Source organism: Hoplias malabaricus, chromosome 5, assembly GCF_029633855.1.
Source record: "Hoplias malabaricus isolate fHopMal1 chromosome 5, fHopMal1.hap1, whole genome shotgun sequence".
In the NCBI taxonomy this organism is placed as follows: Eukaryota; Metazoa; Chordata; class Actinopteri; order Characiformes; family Erythrinidae; genus Hoplias; species Hoplias malabaricus.
The window spans coordinates 33377164-33394846 of NC_089804.1; the positions used below are offsets into that span (position 1 = coordinate 33377164).

Sequence of the window (17683 nt, forward strand, 5' to 3'; positions counted from 1 at the left end):
TGGATTTACAAATTACATAAATTAATAGAAAAATAAATATTATTTTATGTAATCTACTTCAAGCATTTATTTCTTTTAATGTTCGTGATTATGGTTTATTGCCAATGAAAACCCAAAAGTCATTATCTCAGAAAATTAGAATAATGAACACAAAACACCTGCAAAGGTTTCCTAAGCTTAGTCTAGTTCAGTAGGCTGCACAATCAAGGGGAAGACTGCTGACATGACAGATGTCTAGAAGGTGTCATTGACACCCTCCTGCTGTATCCAAGCATATTAATGAAAAGTTGAATGGGAGGAAAAAGTGTGGTTGAAAAAGGTATACAAGCAACAGGGTTAACTGCAGCCTTGAAAGGATTGTCAAGAAAAGGCCATTAAAAATTTTGGGGAAGATTCACAAGGAGTGGACTGCTGCTGGAGTCAGTGCTTCAAGAGCCACCACATACAGACATATCCAGGACATGGGTTACAACTGTCACTGTTCTTTGTGTCAAGCCACTCATGACCCAGAGACAATGCCAGAAGTGTCTTACCTGGGCCAAGGAGAAAAAGTACTGGACTGAATCTGGAGGAGGAGTGGAGAGGCACACCATCCAAGTATCACTGTGCTTGATTAGCCAGCAAACTCGCCTTACCTAAACTCCATAGAGAATCTATGGGATATTGTCAAGAGGAAGATAAGAGACACCAGACCCAACAATGCAGACGAGCTGAAGGCCGCTATCAAAGCAACCTGGGCTTCCATAGCACCTCAGCAGTGCCACAGGGTGATCACTTCCATGCCATGCAGCATTACTGCAGTAATTCTTGCCCCGACCAAGTATTGGGTGCATATACTCTATATACTTTTCAGTAGGCCAACATTTCTGTTTTATAAATTGGCCTTATATAATATTCTAATTTTCAGAGACAATGATTTTTGGGTTTTCATTGGCTGTAAGCCATAATCATCAACATCCATTCATCCATCCATTATCCACCGCCTATCCGGGTCCGGGTCGTGGGGGAAGCAGTCAGAGTAAAGAAACCCAGACCTCCCTCTCCCCAGCCACTGCTTCCAGCTCCTCCGGGTGTATACCAAGGCGTTCTCAGGCCATTCGAGACATTCTCCAGCGTTTTCTGGGTCTTCCCTGGGTCCTCCTCCCCGTTGGACATGCCTGGAACACCTCACCAGGAAGGCGTCCAGGAGGCAACCGGACCAGATGCCCGAACCACCTCAACTGACTCTTCATGACATGGAGGATCAGCGGCTCCACTCCGAGCCTCTCCCGGATGTCCGAGCTCCTAACCCTTTCTCTAAGAGTGAGTCCAGACACCCTGCGGAGAAAACCCATTTCAGCCATTTGCACCCATGATTTCATTCTTTTGGTAACTACCCAAAGCTCGTGACTATAGTTGAGGATTGGGACGTGGATTGAATGGTAAATCGAGAGCTTTGCTTTTCTGCTCAGCTCTCTCTTCACCACAACGGACCGGTACAGAGCCCGCATTACTGCTGGCGTTGCACCGATCTGCCTGTCAATCTCCTGCTCCATCCTTCCCTCACTCGTGAACAAGACCATGAGGTATTTGAAGTTCTTCACTTGAGGCAGGATCTCACTTCCAACCTGGAGGGAGCACTCCACCCTTTTCCAACTGAGTACCATGGATTTTGAGGTGCTGATTCTCATCCCTGCTGCTTCACACTCGGCTGCAAACTGGTCCTGTTTTTTAATGAGCTGGACATCCCGGCTCGATGAAGCCAACAAGACCACATCATCCGCAAAAAGCAGACATGGAATCCTGAGACCACCGAACCGGACACCTTCCACCACTTGGCTACACAGTGAAATTCTGTCTATAAAAATTATGAACAGAACCGGTGACAACGAGCAGCCCTGACAGAATATCCCCCCACAGAATATCCCGAGGGGACACAGTCGAATGCCTTCTCTACAGCCACAAAATACATGTAGAATGGTTAAGCAAACACCCATGCACCCTCCAGGATCCTAGCAAGGGTAAAGAGCTGGTCCTGTGTTCCACGATAGGCCACAACCCTGGCGTTCTGATCCTCGGTTACTGAAATCATCAACATTAAAAGAAATAAAAGCTTGGAATAGATCACTTTGTAATAAATCTATATGATATCCACTTTTTTAATTGAATTACTAAAATAAATTAACTTTTTGATAATATTTTAATTTATTGAGATGCACCTGGATGGTGATATATGTTTGGATTTAATTTAATGTAATATAATTAATCTGTTGTTGTTTTGTGGTTCATGATCTCTGTGGTCCTTTAAAGTGGACTTAAACACGTTTAATTTAAAAGCAACCAGGACACTATATGATATCAGAAACAACACCTGCAAGCTTAAATGAATCAGAATTCATTCATTCATTTTTCATTCATTTATTTATTCATTAAATCATCTCAGGGTCCTGGTTTGTCAGGAGTCACTCTCTGTGAGGAATTTGGTGTGTTATTCTGTGAAGGTGGAGTGTAAGTGTAATTAATTAATTAATTCATTCATTCATTCATTCATTCCAACATATCTCAACAATGATTTATAGTAATTAACATTAAGTCATATAAATGAGACAATAACTTCACTATTATTTGTAGTATACACTATTAAAGTGCCACATTATTTAGAACTGTGTTAGTGAACTGCAGTATATCTGAATGCTTTAAAAGTGCAAACCTGCATCATATTATTTTTAGATAATTACTGTGGGATAATAATTAGCTTTACTGATTGTAACAGGTTCTATACAGTGTCCTGAAGAAGGGAGGTCTGTTTCAGGAATCTTGGGTAATTCATATATTTCCTGGCGAAGGCCTGCAGAAATTTGTCCGCTCTCCAGTTTACTGTTTTTTAAAGTACTTTCTGGCTGTCAGATCGTTTCCAACAACAGCAAGAAGATTAACAGCTCTCCCTCCACAATTTCTCTCCCAATACTCAACCGATTCGTTTAGACAGCTGCGCCAAAAACTCACATCTCAACTCATCCCCTTTATGAAATCAGATTTATGTTGTTACACATACATTTTCATTCCAAACTTATTCTGGAATGAATGAGGTTTAGAGCTGATTATTTGAAGAATACTTGGTTTTCTTTATTTAGTTTAGCACTGGAGTTATGTAGCTGAAGCTACATGGCTAATGTGGTTAACATTCAGCTCTTCACAACAGAGAGCTACTAAACATTCATAACTTCACGGTGTAGTTGAACTTAGAAACATTACAGTACAGAGACTCCCCTCCTGTTCAAACGTCTCCTAAAATCTACCCCAGTATCCGCATTGTTATGTTTGTGAAGGAGGGTCAGATTCTGGTCAGAACTCAGTCCTGGTGTCTATGGCTTACTGCTGTGTTCAGTCTCATGCTGTAATTCAATCACTGTCCTAAACAACGACCACTTTAATGAAGAACAGGACACAGTTTGTGTGAGTGTTTTTTGGAAAATGTTTTGAGGCTGTCCTCACATAATATTTGACTATTTACGTGCAGTTTTGATTGCTACATTAGTCTTGTAGACTGGTTAGTGCCGAACAAACCTGGGGTAGTTATGGTGTGTGCAGAGTGTGTGATGGTGTATATTGGTTTATACAGAGTGTGTATTGGTGTGTGTTTAGTGTGTGTTGGTTTGTATTGGTATCAGATATTCACGTGTTTTTAATGAGACGTTCTCAGCAGAATCAATTCACCTCTCTCTCTCTCTCTCTCTCTCTCTCTCTCTCTCTCTCTCTCTCTCTCTCTCTCTCTCTCTCAACAGAAGCCATGTGTTATCTGACTGTATTAAAAGTTAAAGATACGGTCAGTGAAATTTTTTTTCTATGAACTCAGTTTTCTGCTCCATGAGAGTGGCCATGTTTAAAAAAGTTTAGTATTAAACCTCTAAAATATTCAAGCCACTAGGTGTCAGTATGGGGGGTTACCCCAATGTTTAGTCATGAATTAAAATGCTCAATAAAATCTCTAGGTGTCTTATTTTAGTTAATGTTCTTTATACATTATACAGATTTTAAAGATTATATCAGAATTAATGACTAGTAAATAATACACAGTTTTAGGAGAGGGGTGTGAAGTTCTTGTGAAGTGAAAGTTAGCATTATGCTAATTAGATGAGCTAATACAGGTTTCAGTATTTAGGAGCATTAGCCTTTTAGTTTCAGTGCTAGAAACTAATGAAGCAAACTTCAGACAAGATCAATATTGTTCAGACTAAAGCTTTTATTTTATGTGCCTCCAGAGAGGAGGAGAAAGAAAAGCAGAGAGAGAGAGAGAGCGAGAGAAAAAAAGCAAGAGAGGTCAGAGTGTAATGTTAATGTGGGTATTGTTGTTGAGCAGTGCATAGTTGGCAGCCTGCTCCTGGAGAGAGAGAGAGAGAGAGAGAGAGAGAGAGAGAGAGAGAGAGAGAAACAAAACAAAACCATCATTTTCCAAAAGAGACCCAGATCTCAGGGAAACTCCCCCTGCTTCACACTAGGGACACACGAGTTAGTAGAGAGTGTGGCTATTTAGGACAGAAGATTAGGACAGGAAGCTTCAGTCCAGTGGTCAATGAACTAAGAGAGAAAGCACGCAGGGCATTTTATGCAGTCTAACCCCAAATTAAAATCCCAATTCAGGTCTGGCTCAAATTACTCTAATCAATTATAGAACCAATTCTCCTGCATGGCAGTGAGGTGTGGGGGAACCTCCAAAATCACACATTTGACCAATGGGGCAAACACCGAACGGATGTTTGGGACCAGTACACTCTGTTGCACTCTGTTATGGCCAAGAGCTGAGTAAAGAGAAGAGTTCCCTCACACAGCTGGTCCTGACACTTACCTCACTAACACACGCTGACCAGGTATAGATTCAGCAGCCACAGCCTGACCATACAGACCAGCCACCACAGACAGACCTGGTTCCTCAGAGAGCAGAGACAGTGCTGGCAGTGCCACAGCAGTGATGTAGAAACTTCCTTACAGAGTGCTAAAAATACAAAGAGTTACAAGAAAGTTAACTTCTCAAAATTTTAGAATTAGAAAATTCACCCTCAGCTCCTTTAATGAAGCCAAAGAGAGTAGCGTCCTGGCAGCAAGACACATACACACCCTCACACCCAACCGCACACACAGACACACACACCCACGCACACCCACCCACCAACACATAACAAAAGGTGCCCTGTTTGTTACCATTTTCACACATTAATTTAAGTTCAATTTTAATTATTATGTGAGAATGTTTTTTAATGATTATTATTATTATTATTATTTTAATGTTCTTTATATTTAATGTTGTTTATTTAATGCTTTGGCAGTACTGTAGCTGAATATGGTCATGTCAATAAAGCTTACTGAATTTAATTGAATTCAATTCAAATCAAGAGAAGGCAGGGTGGGGGTAACAGAAGAGACAAATATGATTATGGTAAAAAAAAGAGAAATATAAATAATAAAGTTAGAGAAAGTAACTGAAATGGGCTAAAGAGATGCACAGAGAAAGAAGAAGAAGGATAGTGAGAAAAGTTATGGAAGAGAGTGAAAGAAGGAAGAAGCAAATGAATTTGGAGAGAGGGAGAAAAATAAATAAATAGAGGAAGAGAGAGGTGAGTTGGTTCAGGCGAAGCAAAATCTTGAAACCTTTAGTTCTCTGAGTTTTGATTGGAGAGAGAGAGAGAGAGAGAGAGAGAGAGAGAGAGAGAGAGAGAGAGAGAGAGAGAGATTTGTGTTGTGGTCTCTCTCCGTGAGGCTGAGTGCTGGAATGTTGTTTGGTGTTTCTGTGGTGTGTATTTGTGGTATGTTTGTGGTGTGCTTTTGTGTGTGTGTGTATGTGTATGTGTGGGTTTAATTTTCACCACTGACTGAAGAAAGGCGGGTGGGGCAGAGACAGGGCGAAAAAGAGAGGGAGAGGGAGAAAGTGTGAGAGAGAGAGTTTCCCTCTGTGAATGTTGTTAGTGATGTAACTTGCGTCATTCAACTCTCACTCTAACTCTCTCTCTCTCTCTCTCTCTCTCTCTCTCTCTCCTCTGCACCTGGTGGGCAGGTGCTGTTTATCAGCTCTTAGGTCACTATAGGTGACTTAGGTGACTATAGGACACCCCCAAAATGAGACAGTGCACACACACACACACACACACACACACACACGCGCGCGCACATACACACGCACACGCATATACACACACACACACACACACACACACACACGCACATACACACACACACACGCACATACACACACACATACACACACACACACACAGTTTTACCTGGTGTGTGACTGTATAGGTGAAAGGGTGCAGTATGTGTGTGTGTGTGTTTGTGTGTGTGTGTACACTAATGAGAGCTGGAGTTAAACTCCTGCTGGTTTGGAATGGAAGCCAGGTTCAACACCTGCAGCCCTGAAGGGAGAGAGAGAGAGAGAGAGAGAGAGAGAGAGAGAGAGAGAGATGTAGATAGAGGAAAAGAAGAGCAGAGAAGCTGAAATAATGAAGAGAACAGGAGACCGCAGAATACAGAGAGAGAGAAAGAAAAGAGGGACCTGAAAGATGAAAGTCTGTGTGTGTGTGTGTGTGTGTGTGTGTGTGTGTGTGTGTGTGTGTGTGTGTGTGTGTGCTTGTGTGTGTGTGTGTGTGTGTGTGTGTGTGTGTGTGTGTAATTACAGGGGGGATGGGGGTTATTAGATAGTAATGAGTTCCATTACACTAATGCGGGCCATACATGTCAGCACTAACACTGCTAATACACACACACACACACACACAAAAATTGCTTTGTGTGTGTGTGTGTGTGTGGCAATCATGTGGTCTTGATGAATTGGGAGTGAATATGTTTAGATGTCTGTCTTCAGTCTCATATGTGTGTGTGTGTATGTCTGTGTGTGTGTGTGTGTGTGTGTGCATGTGTGTGTGTGTGTGTGTGTGTGTGTGTTTGTGTTCATACCTCCCGCTGTAGCAGAATGTGGGGAATGTTCTGGGATGCCAGTTATGCGCCCGGACTCAGAAGTTATTACTAACAGGTGAGAGTCTACACACTCACACACACACACACAGACTTCTCTGCACCTGAAGTGAGTGAGACTTTTAAGAGATGGAGACAAATGGGGTCCCATCTGTACACCTGAAGAGAGAGAGAGGCAATGATGCTTCCACTTACTATTTTTTTTTACTGTGGAGTGAGGAAGGGAAAAACAGAAGGTAACAGAAGTCATTTTTAAAAATAGGGAAGGAAGCACAGTGAAAATATGAAGGAACAATGTAAAGGCAAAGGGGAAAAAATAGAAAAAAGCAAGTAGGGAAAGAAAGACAGAGAGAGAGAAGAGAGAGAGAGAGAGAGAGAGAGAGAGAGAGAGAGAGAGAGAGAGAGAGGTGCTAGACGTCACTGTGCCTGTTACTACCTGCCTGACAGATTGTACTTCACACACTCATAATACCTCACACACAAACACACACACACACACACACACACACACACACACACACACACACACACGTGGATGAAGTAATGAAAATTTCTTTTTGGGGGTGTGAGGTATTGGCTCTTTAATGATATGTACTGCTTCGTGATTGTTGATTCCTGATATTTTAGCCCTCCCTCCAAACCCCTGTATATGGCAGAATGTACAAAAGAGAGGGAGAGTAGGAATGGAAAGAGGGAACATCAGACAGGAGGATAAATGAAAGAGAGAAATAAAGAATGGAGAAAAAGAAGGAAGTGAGAGAATAAAGAAAGAAAAAGAATTTAAGAGAGAGAGAGAAAAGTAGAGAGAGGGAGAGAGGGAGAAGTAAGGGGGTGTAGGAGAGAGAGGAGAGAGAGTTGAGTAATCCCTCCACTCTGACTGTTATTGCTGAAGTTATTGATTAAGAAACTGAAGGGAATGGGCTGGAAAACTGAGCATGGAACATGTGAACTTCTGTTACTAGGTCTTTAAAGGTCCTGTCCACTCACTTATACAGTAATACAGTTCATTCAGTCATTCACTGATTCATTCACTCATCTCCTGTAAGTGATTCATCCTTATGCTTGTCATGGTATGTCTGGAGTCTACACAGTATCCCTGAGCACAAGATTTAACACTCTGGACTGAGAATCACACACTCACCCAGTCACTCACGTACACCTGTGGACAGATTCACACATTCACCCAGTCACTCACACACTCACCCAGTCAGTCATTCACCCACACCTGTGGACAATTTCACACACCCTGTCAAATTCAAATAACTTTATTGGCATCAATTGTAAATAACAATTGTTGCCAAAGCAAATAACAAATAACACAGTCACTCACACATTCACACATGTAGACAGTTAACACACTCACTGAGTCACTCACACCAGTGCATAGTTAAACACACAGTCACCAGTGGGGGACAGTAACAAAGTAAATGTAAATGTAGTTTTTTCATGTATCTGTACTTTATTAAAGTATTTCCATTTTGGGCGACTTTTTACTTAAACTCATTCAACACTACATTTCCATGTCAAATATCTTACTTTTTACTCCACTACATTAGGAAAATCTGCCTTTCCTTTTGGTTTGTGTGTGAAAAAAACCCTAAAATGTCTGAACAAATCTCTCGGCTCCACACGTGGTGGACGGATTCACTCAGAGCAAACGAACCACAAGTTTCTCCTCCTAAAACCAAGTAATAAGAAAGGCTGACTTTTTATTTTAACTGCTGTGCGTATTTGAGACTGTAAATACACATTTGTTTCAGTTCTTAGAACAATTATGAATTAACAAAAGGATTTGTACTGTTTAGTTAGAGTCAGCAGTGACTACAATTAATTCATATTACATGGTTTATGGATCTGTAGATGTCATTAATCACTCCAAACTGAGGGGAGAATCAGATGCTGTTTTTTGTAACAGTGTTTAACAATTTACATTAACATTACATTAACATAATACTATAATAATAAATAATAATTGAACACCTGAAAATCAGTACATCGAGATAAACAAGTCCAAAAGGCAAATCTAAAAAACTAAATGAGTATCAGGCAAAAAGTTAGAAAAACTAAAAACGCATTTAAGGAACAGATGGCTCAGAATTGCAGAAATAGCTCAAACAATAGGCCTACTTTACTACTATGAAGACAAAACAGAGCTTAAAGGAATTCTATGTAGTATTTTTTACCTAAAAAAATTAAGGCTTCAAAATGACCGTGATGCTTCGCTAGTCCTGGCTCAGCACTGCTGAAACTACAGTTTCCCACTCCTCGTTGGGAGTTTTTTTTTTCTGAGACGTCCGTACTTTTCCTTTGTTTGATCTTTTTGTTCAGTCCATGATGTCCAAACCAATGTCTGAGGAAATCTCTTGTGATGAATTGCTGCTGTCTGTACTGTGGAAGAGTTCATATTTGTGGACTTTTTCAGTTCAACTTGATCTGTGTTCGTCTGACTGTAGACCAATAAAAGTTATTGTCTGTGTCGATGCAACACATAATTTATATATATTTCTGGAGAGGAGCAGGTCAGGCTATAGTGTAGGGTTCAGTTAGATGTGTGCCCTACAGCGTAGGTTTCATGCAGGATCATAAATTGGGATTAATACTCAAGAGAAAGCGACCTCCATTGGTTTGGAGGGGAAACACTTGGGTGTATGTGACAGTGTATTATATACATTGTAATTAATCTTTAACAATTTCTGTTGTGTTCATCAGTGTCAGACTAATTAATAACTTTCTATTAAAAGACCAGTGAACCACCAGTGACACTAGAGTCTTTTCAAGTACAATGTGTTGATTAAGCATGAGTCTTGTTACAAAAATTGTAATAGGACATTCGTTCATTCATCTGTAACCAGTTCAGGGTCGTGGTGGGTCCGGATCCCGGAATCACTGGATGCAAGCCAGGCAACACGGCCTGGAAGAGGCACCAGTCCTTTGGAGGCCATCACACACATACATATTCACTCACACATTCGCACCGATGAATACCCTCGAGTAGTTTTCAGACTGGGAGGAAACTGGAACACCCAGAGGAAACCGACGTGGACACAGGGAGAACACACCAAACTCCTCACAGAAAGTCACCCGGAGTGCGAACCCACAACCCCAGGAGTTGTAGTTGTGTGACAGCGACATTACCTGCTGTGCCAACATACTGCCCATAATAGGACATTGGAACCATAATAAATTGTGGTACTTTTACTTTTGATACTTACATACATTTGAAGGTAAATACTTTTACTCAAGTGGAGATCTAAATCGAGGACTTTTACTTATACTGGAGTAATATTTTACATTGAGTATCTGTATTTGAACTCAAGTACATGGTTTGTGTACTTTGTCCCCCACTGCCCATCACTCACCCAGACACACCTGTGGAGTTTTACTCACTCACCCAGTCACTCACACACTCACACCTGTGGAGTTTCACACACTTAGCCAGTCACTCACACCAGTGTACAATTTCACTCAGCCACTCCACCTACCAGTGTGAGTGTTTGGACCGTGGAAGGAAAGCGGAGCCCCTGGAGAAAACCCACACAGATACAGGGAGAACACACCACTCTTCTCACAGACACTGGCCCGAGGAGTAGATCCCACCAAGGACCCTGATACACTGCAGCTTTGTGGCAGAGATACCACCTGCATCACCACCGTGTGGCCCAATAGTGAAATACCTCTATTAAAATATGTTCTCCCTGTATCTGTGTGGGTTTCCTCCAGGGGCTCTGCATTCCTACGTTAATCTTTATTCACTGATTCATTTTCTGTAACCACTTATTCATCTGAGTAAACTCTGAAACCGAATTAAAGTTGTTTTAAAGTTTCATTGTTAAATCTTTAAAGCCTTGAGAAAATCCTTTGAGGTTTAAAACCTGAACCCGGCCCTGATCAGCCGAGGCGGGCGGGGGGGGGGCGGTTTCCTCCGGTTAAACTCGGACCAGATTCGTAGAAGCTTTAAAGTCCCCAGCGTTAGCTTTTTTCTGCCCACCCGTTCACTGCAAGGCCACGCCCTCTCATGCAGCGATTGGCTGGATGGAGTAATTAGAACTGGGACTTATCCATTAGCAGGCGAGTAGGAAGTATCATCCAATCAGAACCTGGCGAAGTTAACCAATGGCAAGGAAGGGGGGGTGGAGCTTGCCGCTGGGTGGGAAAAAAGTAGCGCCTGTTGCGTTAAAGTGTGTGTGTCAGAGATACAGAAAGACAGAGAGAGAGTCAGAGAGAGAGAGAGAGACAGTAGAGAGGGAGGGAAAGAGGCAACAGAGAGAGATACAGGAGAGACAGACAGAGAGAGAGATACAAAAGTAGAGAAAGGGATACAGACGAAAAGAGCGAGAGATACAGAAGTGAGAGCTTTTATTCTTCTCGGCTCTGCGGAACGGTGAGTGAACTTCATAATCGCTTCATCAAAATCCAAATGGCGGTTATTATCCGGATTACGATCCGCTTTCATTCTGCTCCGGTTTGGAGGCGGTGTTCGCCCCTTCAGCTTTTTACAAATGGCTCCAGAAAACAAAAGAACAGTTTGAGAGTCTGTGTGTCTGAGAGAGTGTAGGCTTATGTAGCTGCAGTCACACGGTGTCTACACACTTTCGGACACATAGTCTCTCTATCTAGCTGCCTGTCTATCTGTTTAGTAACGATCTCTCTCCCTTTTCTCTCTTTTTTCTTTCTCCTCCTTTTTTCTTTAATTGTGTTCTCTCTCTCTCTCTCTCTCTCTCTCACTCTCACACACACACACACACACACACACACACACACTATTGTCCACCCCCCTCTATTTCTCTCAGTTCATTCTGTGCGTGTGTGATTCTGCATTATTCATGTCAGGAGAAAATCAACACTATTTTGTAACTTTTTTGTACCTGTTGTACTATTTTGTATACTCTTTATTCGTTTTCTTCTGGATGGTGTGTGTGTGTATTTTGGTTATTCCTGTTGTGTGTGTGGTAAGTATGAACTTGTCCCGTCTGTCTTCCCTCTCTGCCCTGTCCTGTCTGTCCTTCTTCTCTGCCCTGTCCTGTCTGTTCTCACTCTCTGTCCTGTCCTGTCTATCCTTCTTCTCTGCCCTGTCCTGTCTATCCTTCTTCTCTGCCCTGTCCTGTCTGTCCTTCCTCTCTGCCCTGTCCTGTCTGTCCTTCTTCTCTGCCCTGTCCTGTCTGTCCTCCCTCTCTGTCCTGTCCTGTCTGTCCTCCTTCTCTCTCTATCATGTCCTGTCTGTCCTCCCTCTCTGTCCTGTCCTGTCTGTCCTACCTCTCTGTCCTCTCCTGTCTGTCCTCCCTCTCTGTCCTCTCCTGTCTGTCCTCCCTCACTGTCCTCTCCTGTCTGCCCTCCCTCTCTGTCCTCTCCTGTCTGTCCTCCCTCTCTGTCCTCTCCTGTCTGTCCTCCCTCACTGTCCTCTCCTGTCTGCCCTCCCTCTCTGTCCTTTCCTGTCTGTCCTCCCTCTCTGTCCTGTCCTGTCTGTCCTCCCTCTCTGTCCTTTCCTGTGTGTCCTCTCTCTCATTCCTGTTCTCTCTCTCCTCTCTCTCTCTCCTGTCCTGTCTGTCCTCCCTCTCTGTCCTGTCCTATCTGTCCTCCCTCTCTGTCCTATCCTGTCCTTTCTGTCCTCGCCTGTGCTCTCCTGTATGTCTGCACTGTGCAGCAGCCTCCTCCTCCTCCTCTCCTGAACTGAAGGGGTTAATCAGGAGGGTGTTCCTCTCACTGTAGAAACACCCTCTCTTCTCCTGAGCAGGATTTACATCCCGTAGAACATAGCTGTGAACATCTGATGGAGTGTAGCCTCATAATCATCGCTGAGGGTCAGGGGCTGGTGTTGGTGATTAGTTCTGGATCATACTCATCCACAACCAGAGAAACTCCATCTCTCCAGAGAACACAGTTCCACTGTTCCACACGCCAGAGGAACTCCATCGCTCCAGAGAACACAGTTCCACTGTTCCACACGCCAGAGGAACTCCATCGCTCCAGAGAACACAATTTCACTGTTCCACACGCCAGAGGAACTCCATCGCTCCAGAGAACACAATTTCACTGTTCCACATGCCAGAGGAACTCCATTGCTCCAGAGAACACAGTTCCACTGTTCCACAACCAGAGAAACTCCATCTCTCCAGAGAACACAGTTCCACTGTTCCACAACCAGAGAAACTCCATCTCTCCAGAGAACACAGTTCCACTGTTCCACACGCCAGAGGAACTCCATCTCTCCAGAGAACACAATTTCACTGTTCCACATGCCAGAGGAACTCCATTGCTCCAGAGAACACAGTTCCACTGTTCCACACGCCAGAGGAACTCCATTGCTCCAGAGAACACAGTTCCACTGTTCCACAACCAGAGGAACTCCATCTCTCCAGAGAACACAGTTCCACTATTCCACAACCAGAGGAACTCCATCTCTCCAGAGAACACAGTTCCACTGTTCCACACGCCAGAGGAACTCCATCGCTCCAGAGAACACAATTTCACTGTTCCACATGCCAGAGGAACTCCATTGCTCCAGAGAACACAGTTCCACTGTTCCACACGTCACAGGAACTCCATTGCTCCAGAGAACACAGTTCCACTGTTCCACAACCAGAGGAACTCCATCTCTCCAGAGAACACAGTTCCATTGTTCCACACACCAGAGGAACTCCATCTCTCCAGAGAACACAGTTCCACTGTTCCACACACAATAGGATCTCCATCTCTCCAGAGAACACAGTTCCACTGTTCCACACACCAGAGGATCTCCATCTCTCCAGAGAACACAGTTCCACTGTTCCACATGCCAGAGGAACTCCATTGCTCCAGAGAACACAGTTCCACTGTTCCACAACCAGAGGAACTCCATCTCTCCAGAGAACACAGTTCCATTGTTCCACACACCAGAGGAACTCCATCTCTCCAGAGAACACAGTTCCACTGTTCCACACACCATAGGATCTCCATCGCTCCAGAGAACACAGTTCCACTGTTCCACATGCCCGAGGAACTCCATCGCTCCAGAGAACACAGTTCCACTGTTCCACACACCAGAGGAACTCCATCGCTCCAGAGAACACAGTACCACTGTTCCACACACCAGAGGAACTCCATCTCTCCAGAGAACACAGTTCCACTGTTCCACACACCAGAGGATCTCCATCTCTTCAGAGAAAACAGGTCCACTGTTCCACACACCAGAGGATCTCCATCTCTCCAGAGAAAACAGTTCCGCTGTTCCACACGCCAGAGGATCTCCATCTCTCCAGAGAACACAGTTCCACTGTTCCACATGCCAGAGGAACTCCATTGCTCCAGAGAACACAGTACCACTGTTCCACATGCCAGAGGAACTCCATTGCTCCAGAGAACACAGTACCACTGTTCAACACACCAGAGGATCTCCATCGCTCCAGAGAACACAGTTCCACTGTTCCACAAACCAGAGGAACTCCATCTCTCCAGAGAACACAGTTCCACTGTTCCACATGCCAGAGGAACTCCATTGCTCCAGAGAACACAGTTCCACTGTTCCACATGCCAGAGGAACTCCGTTGCTCCAGAGAACACAGTACCACTGTTCAACACACCAGAGGATCTCCATCGCTCCAGAGAACACAGTTCCACTGTTCCACATGCCAGAGGAACTCCATTGCTCCAGAGAACACAGTACCAGTGTTCAACACACCAGAGGATCTCCATCGCTCCAGAGAACACAGTTCCACTGTTCCACAAACCAGAGGGACTCCATCTCTCCAGAGAACACAGTTCCACTGTTCCACATGCCAGAGGAACTCCATTGCTCCAGAGAACACAGTTCCACTGTTCCACACACCAAAGGATCTCCATCTCTCCAGAGAACACAGTTCCACTGTTCCACACACCAGAGGATCTCCATCTCTCCAGAGAACACAGTTCCACTGTTCCACACACCAGAGGATCTCCATCTCTCCAGAGAACACAGTTCCATTGTTCCACACACCAGAGGAACTCCATCTCTCCAGAGAACACAGTTCCACTGTTCCACACACCAGAGGATCTCCATCTCTCCAGAGAACACAGTTCCACTGTTCCACACACCAGAGGATCTCCATCTCTCCAGAGAACACAGTTCCATTGTTCCACACACAGGAGGATCTCCATCTCTCCAGAGAACACAGTTCCACTGTTCCACACACCAGAGGAACTCCATCTCTCCAGAGAACACAGTTCCACTGTTCCACACACCAGAGGATCTCCATCTCTCCAGAGAACACAGTTCCACTGTTCCACACACCAGAGGATCTCCATCTCTCCAGAGAACACAGTTCCATTGTTCCACACACCAGAGGAACTCCATCTCTCCAGAGAACACAGTTCCACTGTTCCACACACCAGAGGATCTCCATCTCTCCAGAGAAAACAGTTCCACTGTTCCACACGCCAGAGGATCTCCATCTCTCCAGAGAACACAGTTCCACTGTTCCACATGCCAGAGGAACTCCATTGCTCCAGAGAACACAGTACCACTGTTCCACATGCCAGAGGAACTCCATTGCTCCAGAGAACACAGTACCACTGTTCAACACACCAGAGGATCTCCATCGCTCCAGAGAACACAGTTCCACTGTTCCACAAACCAGAGGAACTCCATCTCTCCAGAGAACACAGTTCCACTGTTCCACATGCCAGAGGAACTCCATTGCTCCAGAGAACACAGTACCACTGTTCCACACACCAGAGGATCTCCATCTCTCCAGAGAACACAGTTCCACTGTTCCACACACCAGAGGATCTCCATCTCTCCAGAGAACACAGTTCCACTGTTCCACACACCAGAGGATCTCCATCTCTCCAGAGAACACAGTTCCATTGTTCCACACACCAGAGGAACTCCATCTCTCCAGAGAACACAGTTCCACTGTTCCACACACCAGAGGATCTCCATCTCTCCAGAGAACACAGTTCCACTGTTCCACACACCAGAGGATCTCCATCTCTCCAGAGAACACAGTTCCATTGTTCCACACACCAGAGGAACTCCATCTCTCCAGAGAACACAGTACCACTGTTCCACACACCAGAGGAACTCCATCTCTCCAGAGAACACAGTTCCACTGTTCCACACACCAGAGGATCTCCATCTCTCCAGAGAACACAGTTCCACTGTTCCACACACCAGAGGATCTCCATCTCTCCAGAGAACACAGTTCCATTGTTCCACACACCAGAGAATCTCCATCTCTCCAGAGAACACAGTTCCACTGTTCTACACACCAGAGGAACTCCATCGCTCCTTAAACCCATTTTGGACACTGTCTGTGTAGCTTACTACTTTAGTAATGGACACTTCTGTCTCAGTTTTTATTTTATAAGTTCTCTCCCTCTCTCAGTGGTATATTGGATCAGTGAGGAATGTTATTTGTGAAGCCTCTGAGCTTGAAGAAGAAACACTGTCTTTCTGTGAATAAATACAATAACACAATACACAGCCCAGGGGCAAGTGAGAGTGAGAGAGAGAGCGAGAGAGACAGAGAGAGAGAGAGAAAGAGAGAGAGAGAGAGAGAGAGAGAGAGAGAGAGAGAGAGAGAGAGAGAGAGAGAGAACAACAAAGGGGCATTTTTGGGACACATCAATATGCTGGAGTTTATTAGAGTCAGGTGGAGACTCTCTCTTTGACTCTATCTCTCCTTCTCTTTACCCCCCCCCCTCTCTGGCTCTCTCTCCCCAGCCAGCCCCCCCACCCCCCACTCCCCCTGCCACCCCCCCCCGGACTTAAACACAGACAAATAAACACAGACCGTTTTCTGAGATGTGACTCCTGTAGTTTAACAATACCAGCTTCTGTCAGATACAACTTGAGCTCAGTGTCTATGTGTGTGTAATAACACTGTGGTGTGTATTTCAGGTGCAGGGATGTCCTGCGTAGAGATGCTGGTGTGTGTGTGTGTGTGTGCAGTGTGTAATAATACTGTGGTGTATCTTGCAGGAGCAGGGATGTCCCGCGTGAAGCTGCTGGTGTGTGCGGTGGTGTGTGTGTGTGTGCTGTGTTCTCCGTGCTTTTCCGCTCCTCCCGCACACATCAATCGCTTGGCCCTGTTTCCTGATAAAAGCGCTTGGTGTGAGGCCAAGAACATCACACAGATCGTCGGACACACGGGCTGCCAGCCTCGGTCCATTCAGAACAGGTCAGTACACACACACACACACACTAATCCTAATGTAGAACACAACTTCAAGGAAGAGGAAAGTCAGAGCTGGATCTCAGAAAGAGTGAGACCTATAACAATCATGCAAGACTATGGTGGGTCTGTGGGTCTGAAAGGATGTGGAGCGGCAGTGGACACAGAGACAGTACTGTAGCCACAGTGTGTATGTGTTTTTATTGTGTAGTGGGGACCTTACATAACAGAGACTAAACATTTTCTAAGGTTGTGTGTTTTAATATGTATCTCTGTGTGTGTGTGTGTGTGTGTGTGCGTGTGTTACAGGGCATGTTTAGGACAGTGTTTCAGTTACAGTGTTCCCAACACGTTCCCCCAGTCGACTGAGTCTCTGGTTCATTGTGACTCCTGCATGCCTGCGCAAACTCAGTGGGAGGTGGTGAGTGACTGGTGTTGACCTCATATTCTCTCCTCTCTATAACATGTTTATAACTGTGATGACTGAGTGTGTGTGGAGCTCATGATGTGTATTCCAAACATTTTCCTGAAGTAGCAAAATATCCAGAGTCTGGGATGCAGTGGAGGGTAAGATTTCAAATATGAATTAGAGCTTACTCTTTTTTTTAAGG

The 17683-nt window shown here is 44.5% G+C and overlaps 1 protein-coding gene across 1 annotated transcript in view; it reads left to right on the forward strand.

Annotated features, from left to right (window-relative positions):
* Positions 1–11170: 11170 nt before the first annotated feature.
* Positions 11171–17683, forward strand: part of nbl1 (NBL1, DAN family BMP antagonist) — a 10009-nt gene continuing 3496 nt past the window's right edge. The window contains exons 1-3 of the mRNA XM_066673263.1: positions 11171–11326; positions 16880–17078; positions 17382–17493. Coding sequence (XP_066529360.1) covers positions 16888–17078; positions 17382–17493 — 303 coding nt within the window. The 5' untranslated portion in view covers positions 11171–11326; positions 16880–16887. The remainder of the gene's footprint in view (positions 11327–16879; positions 17079–17381; positions 17494–17683) is intronic.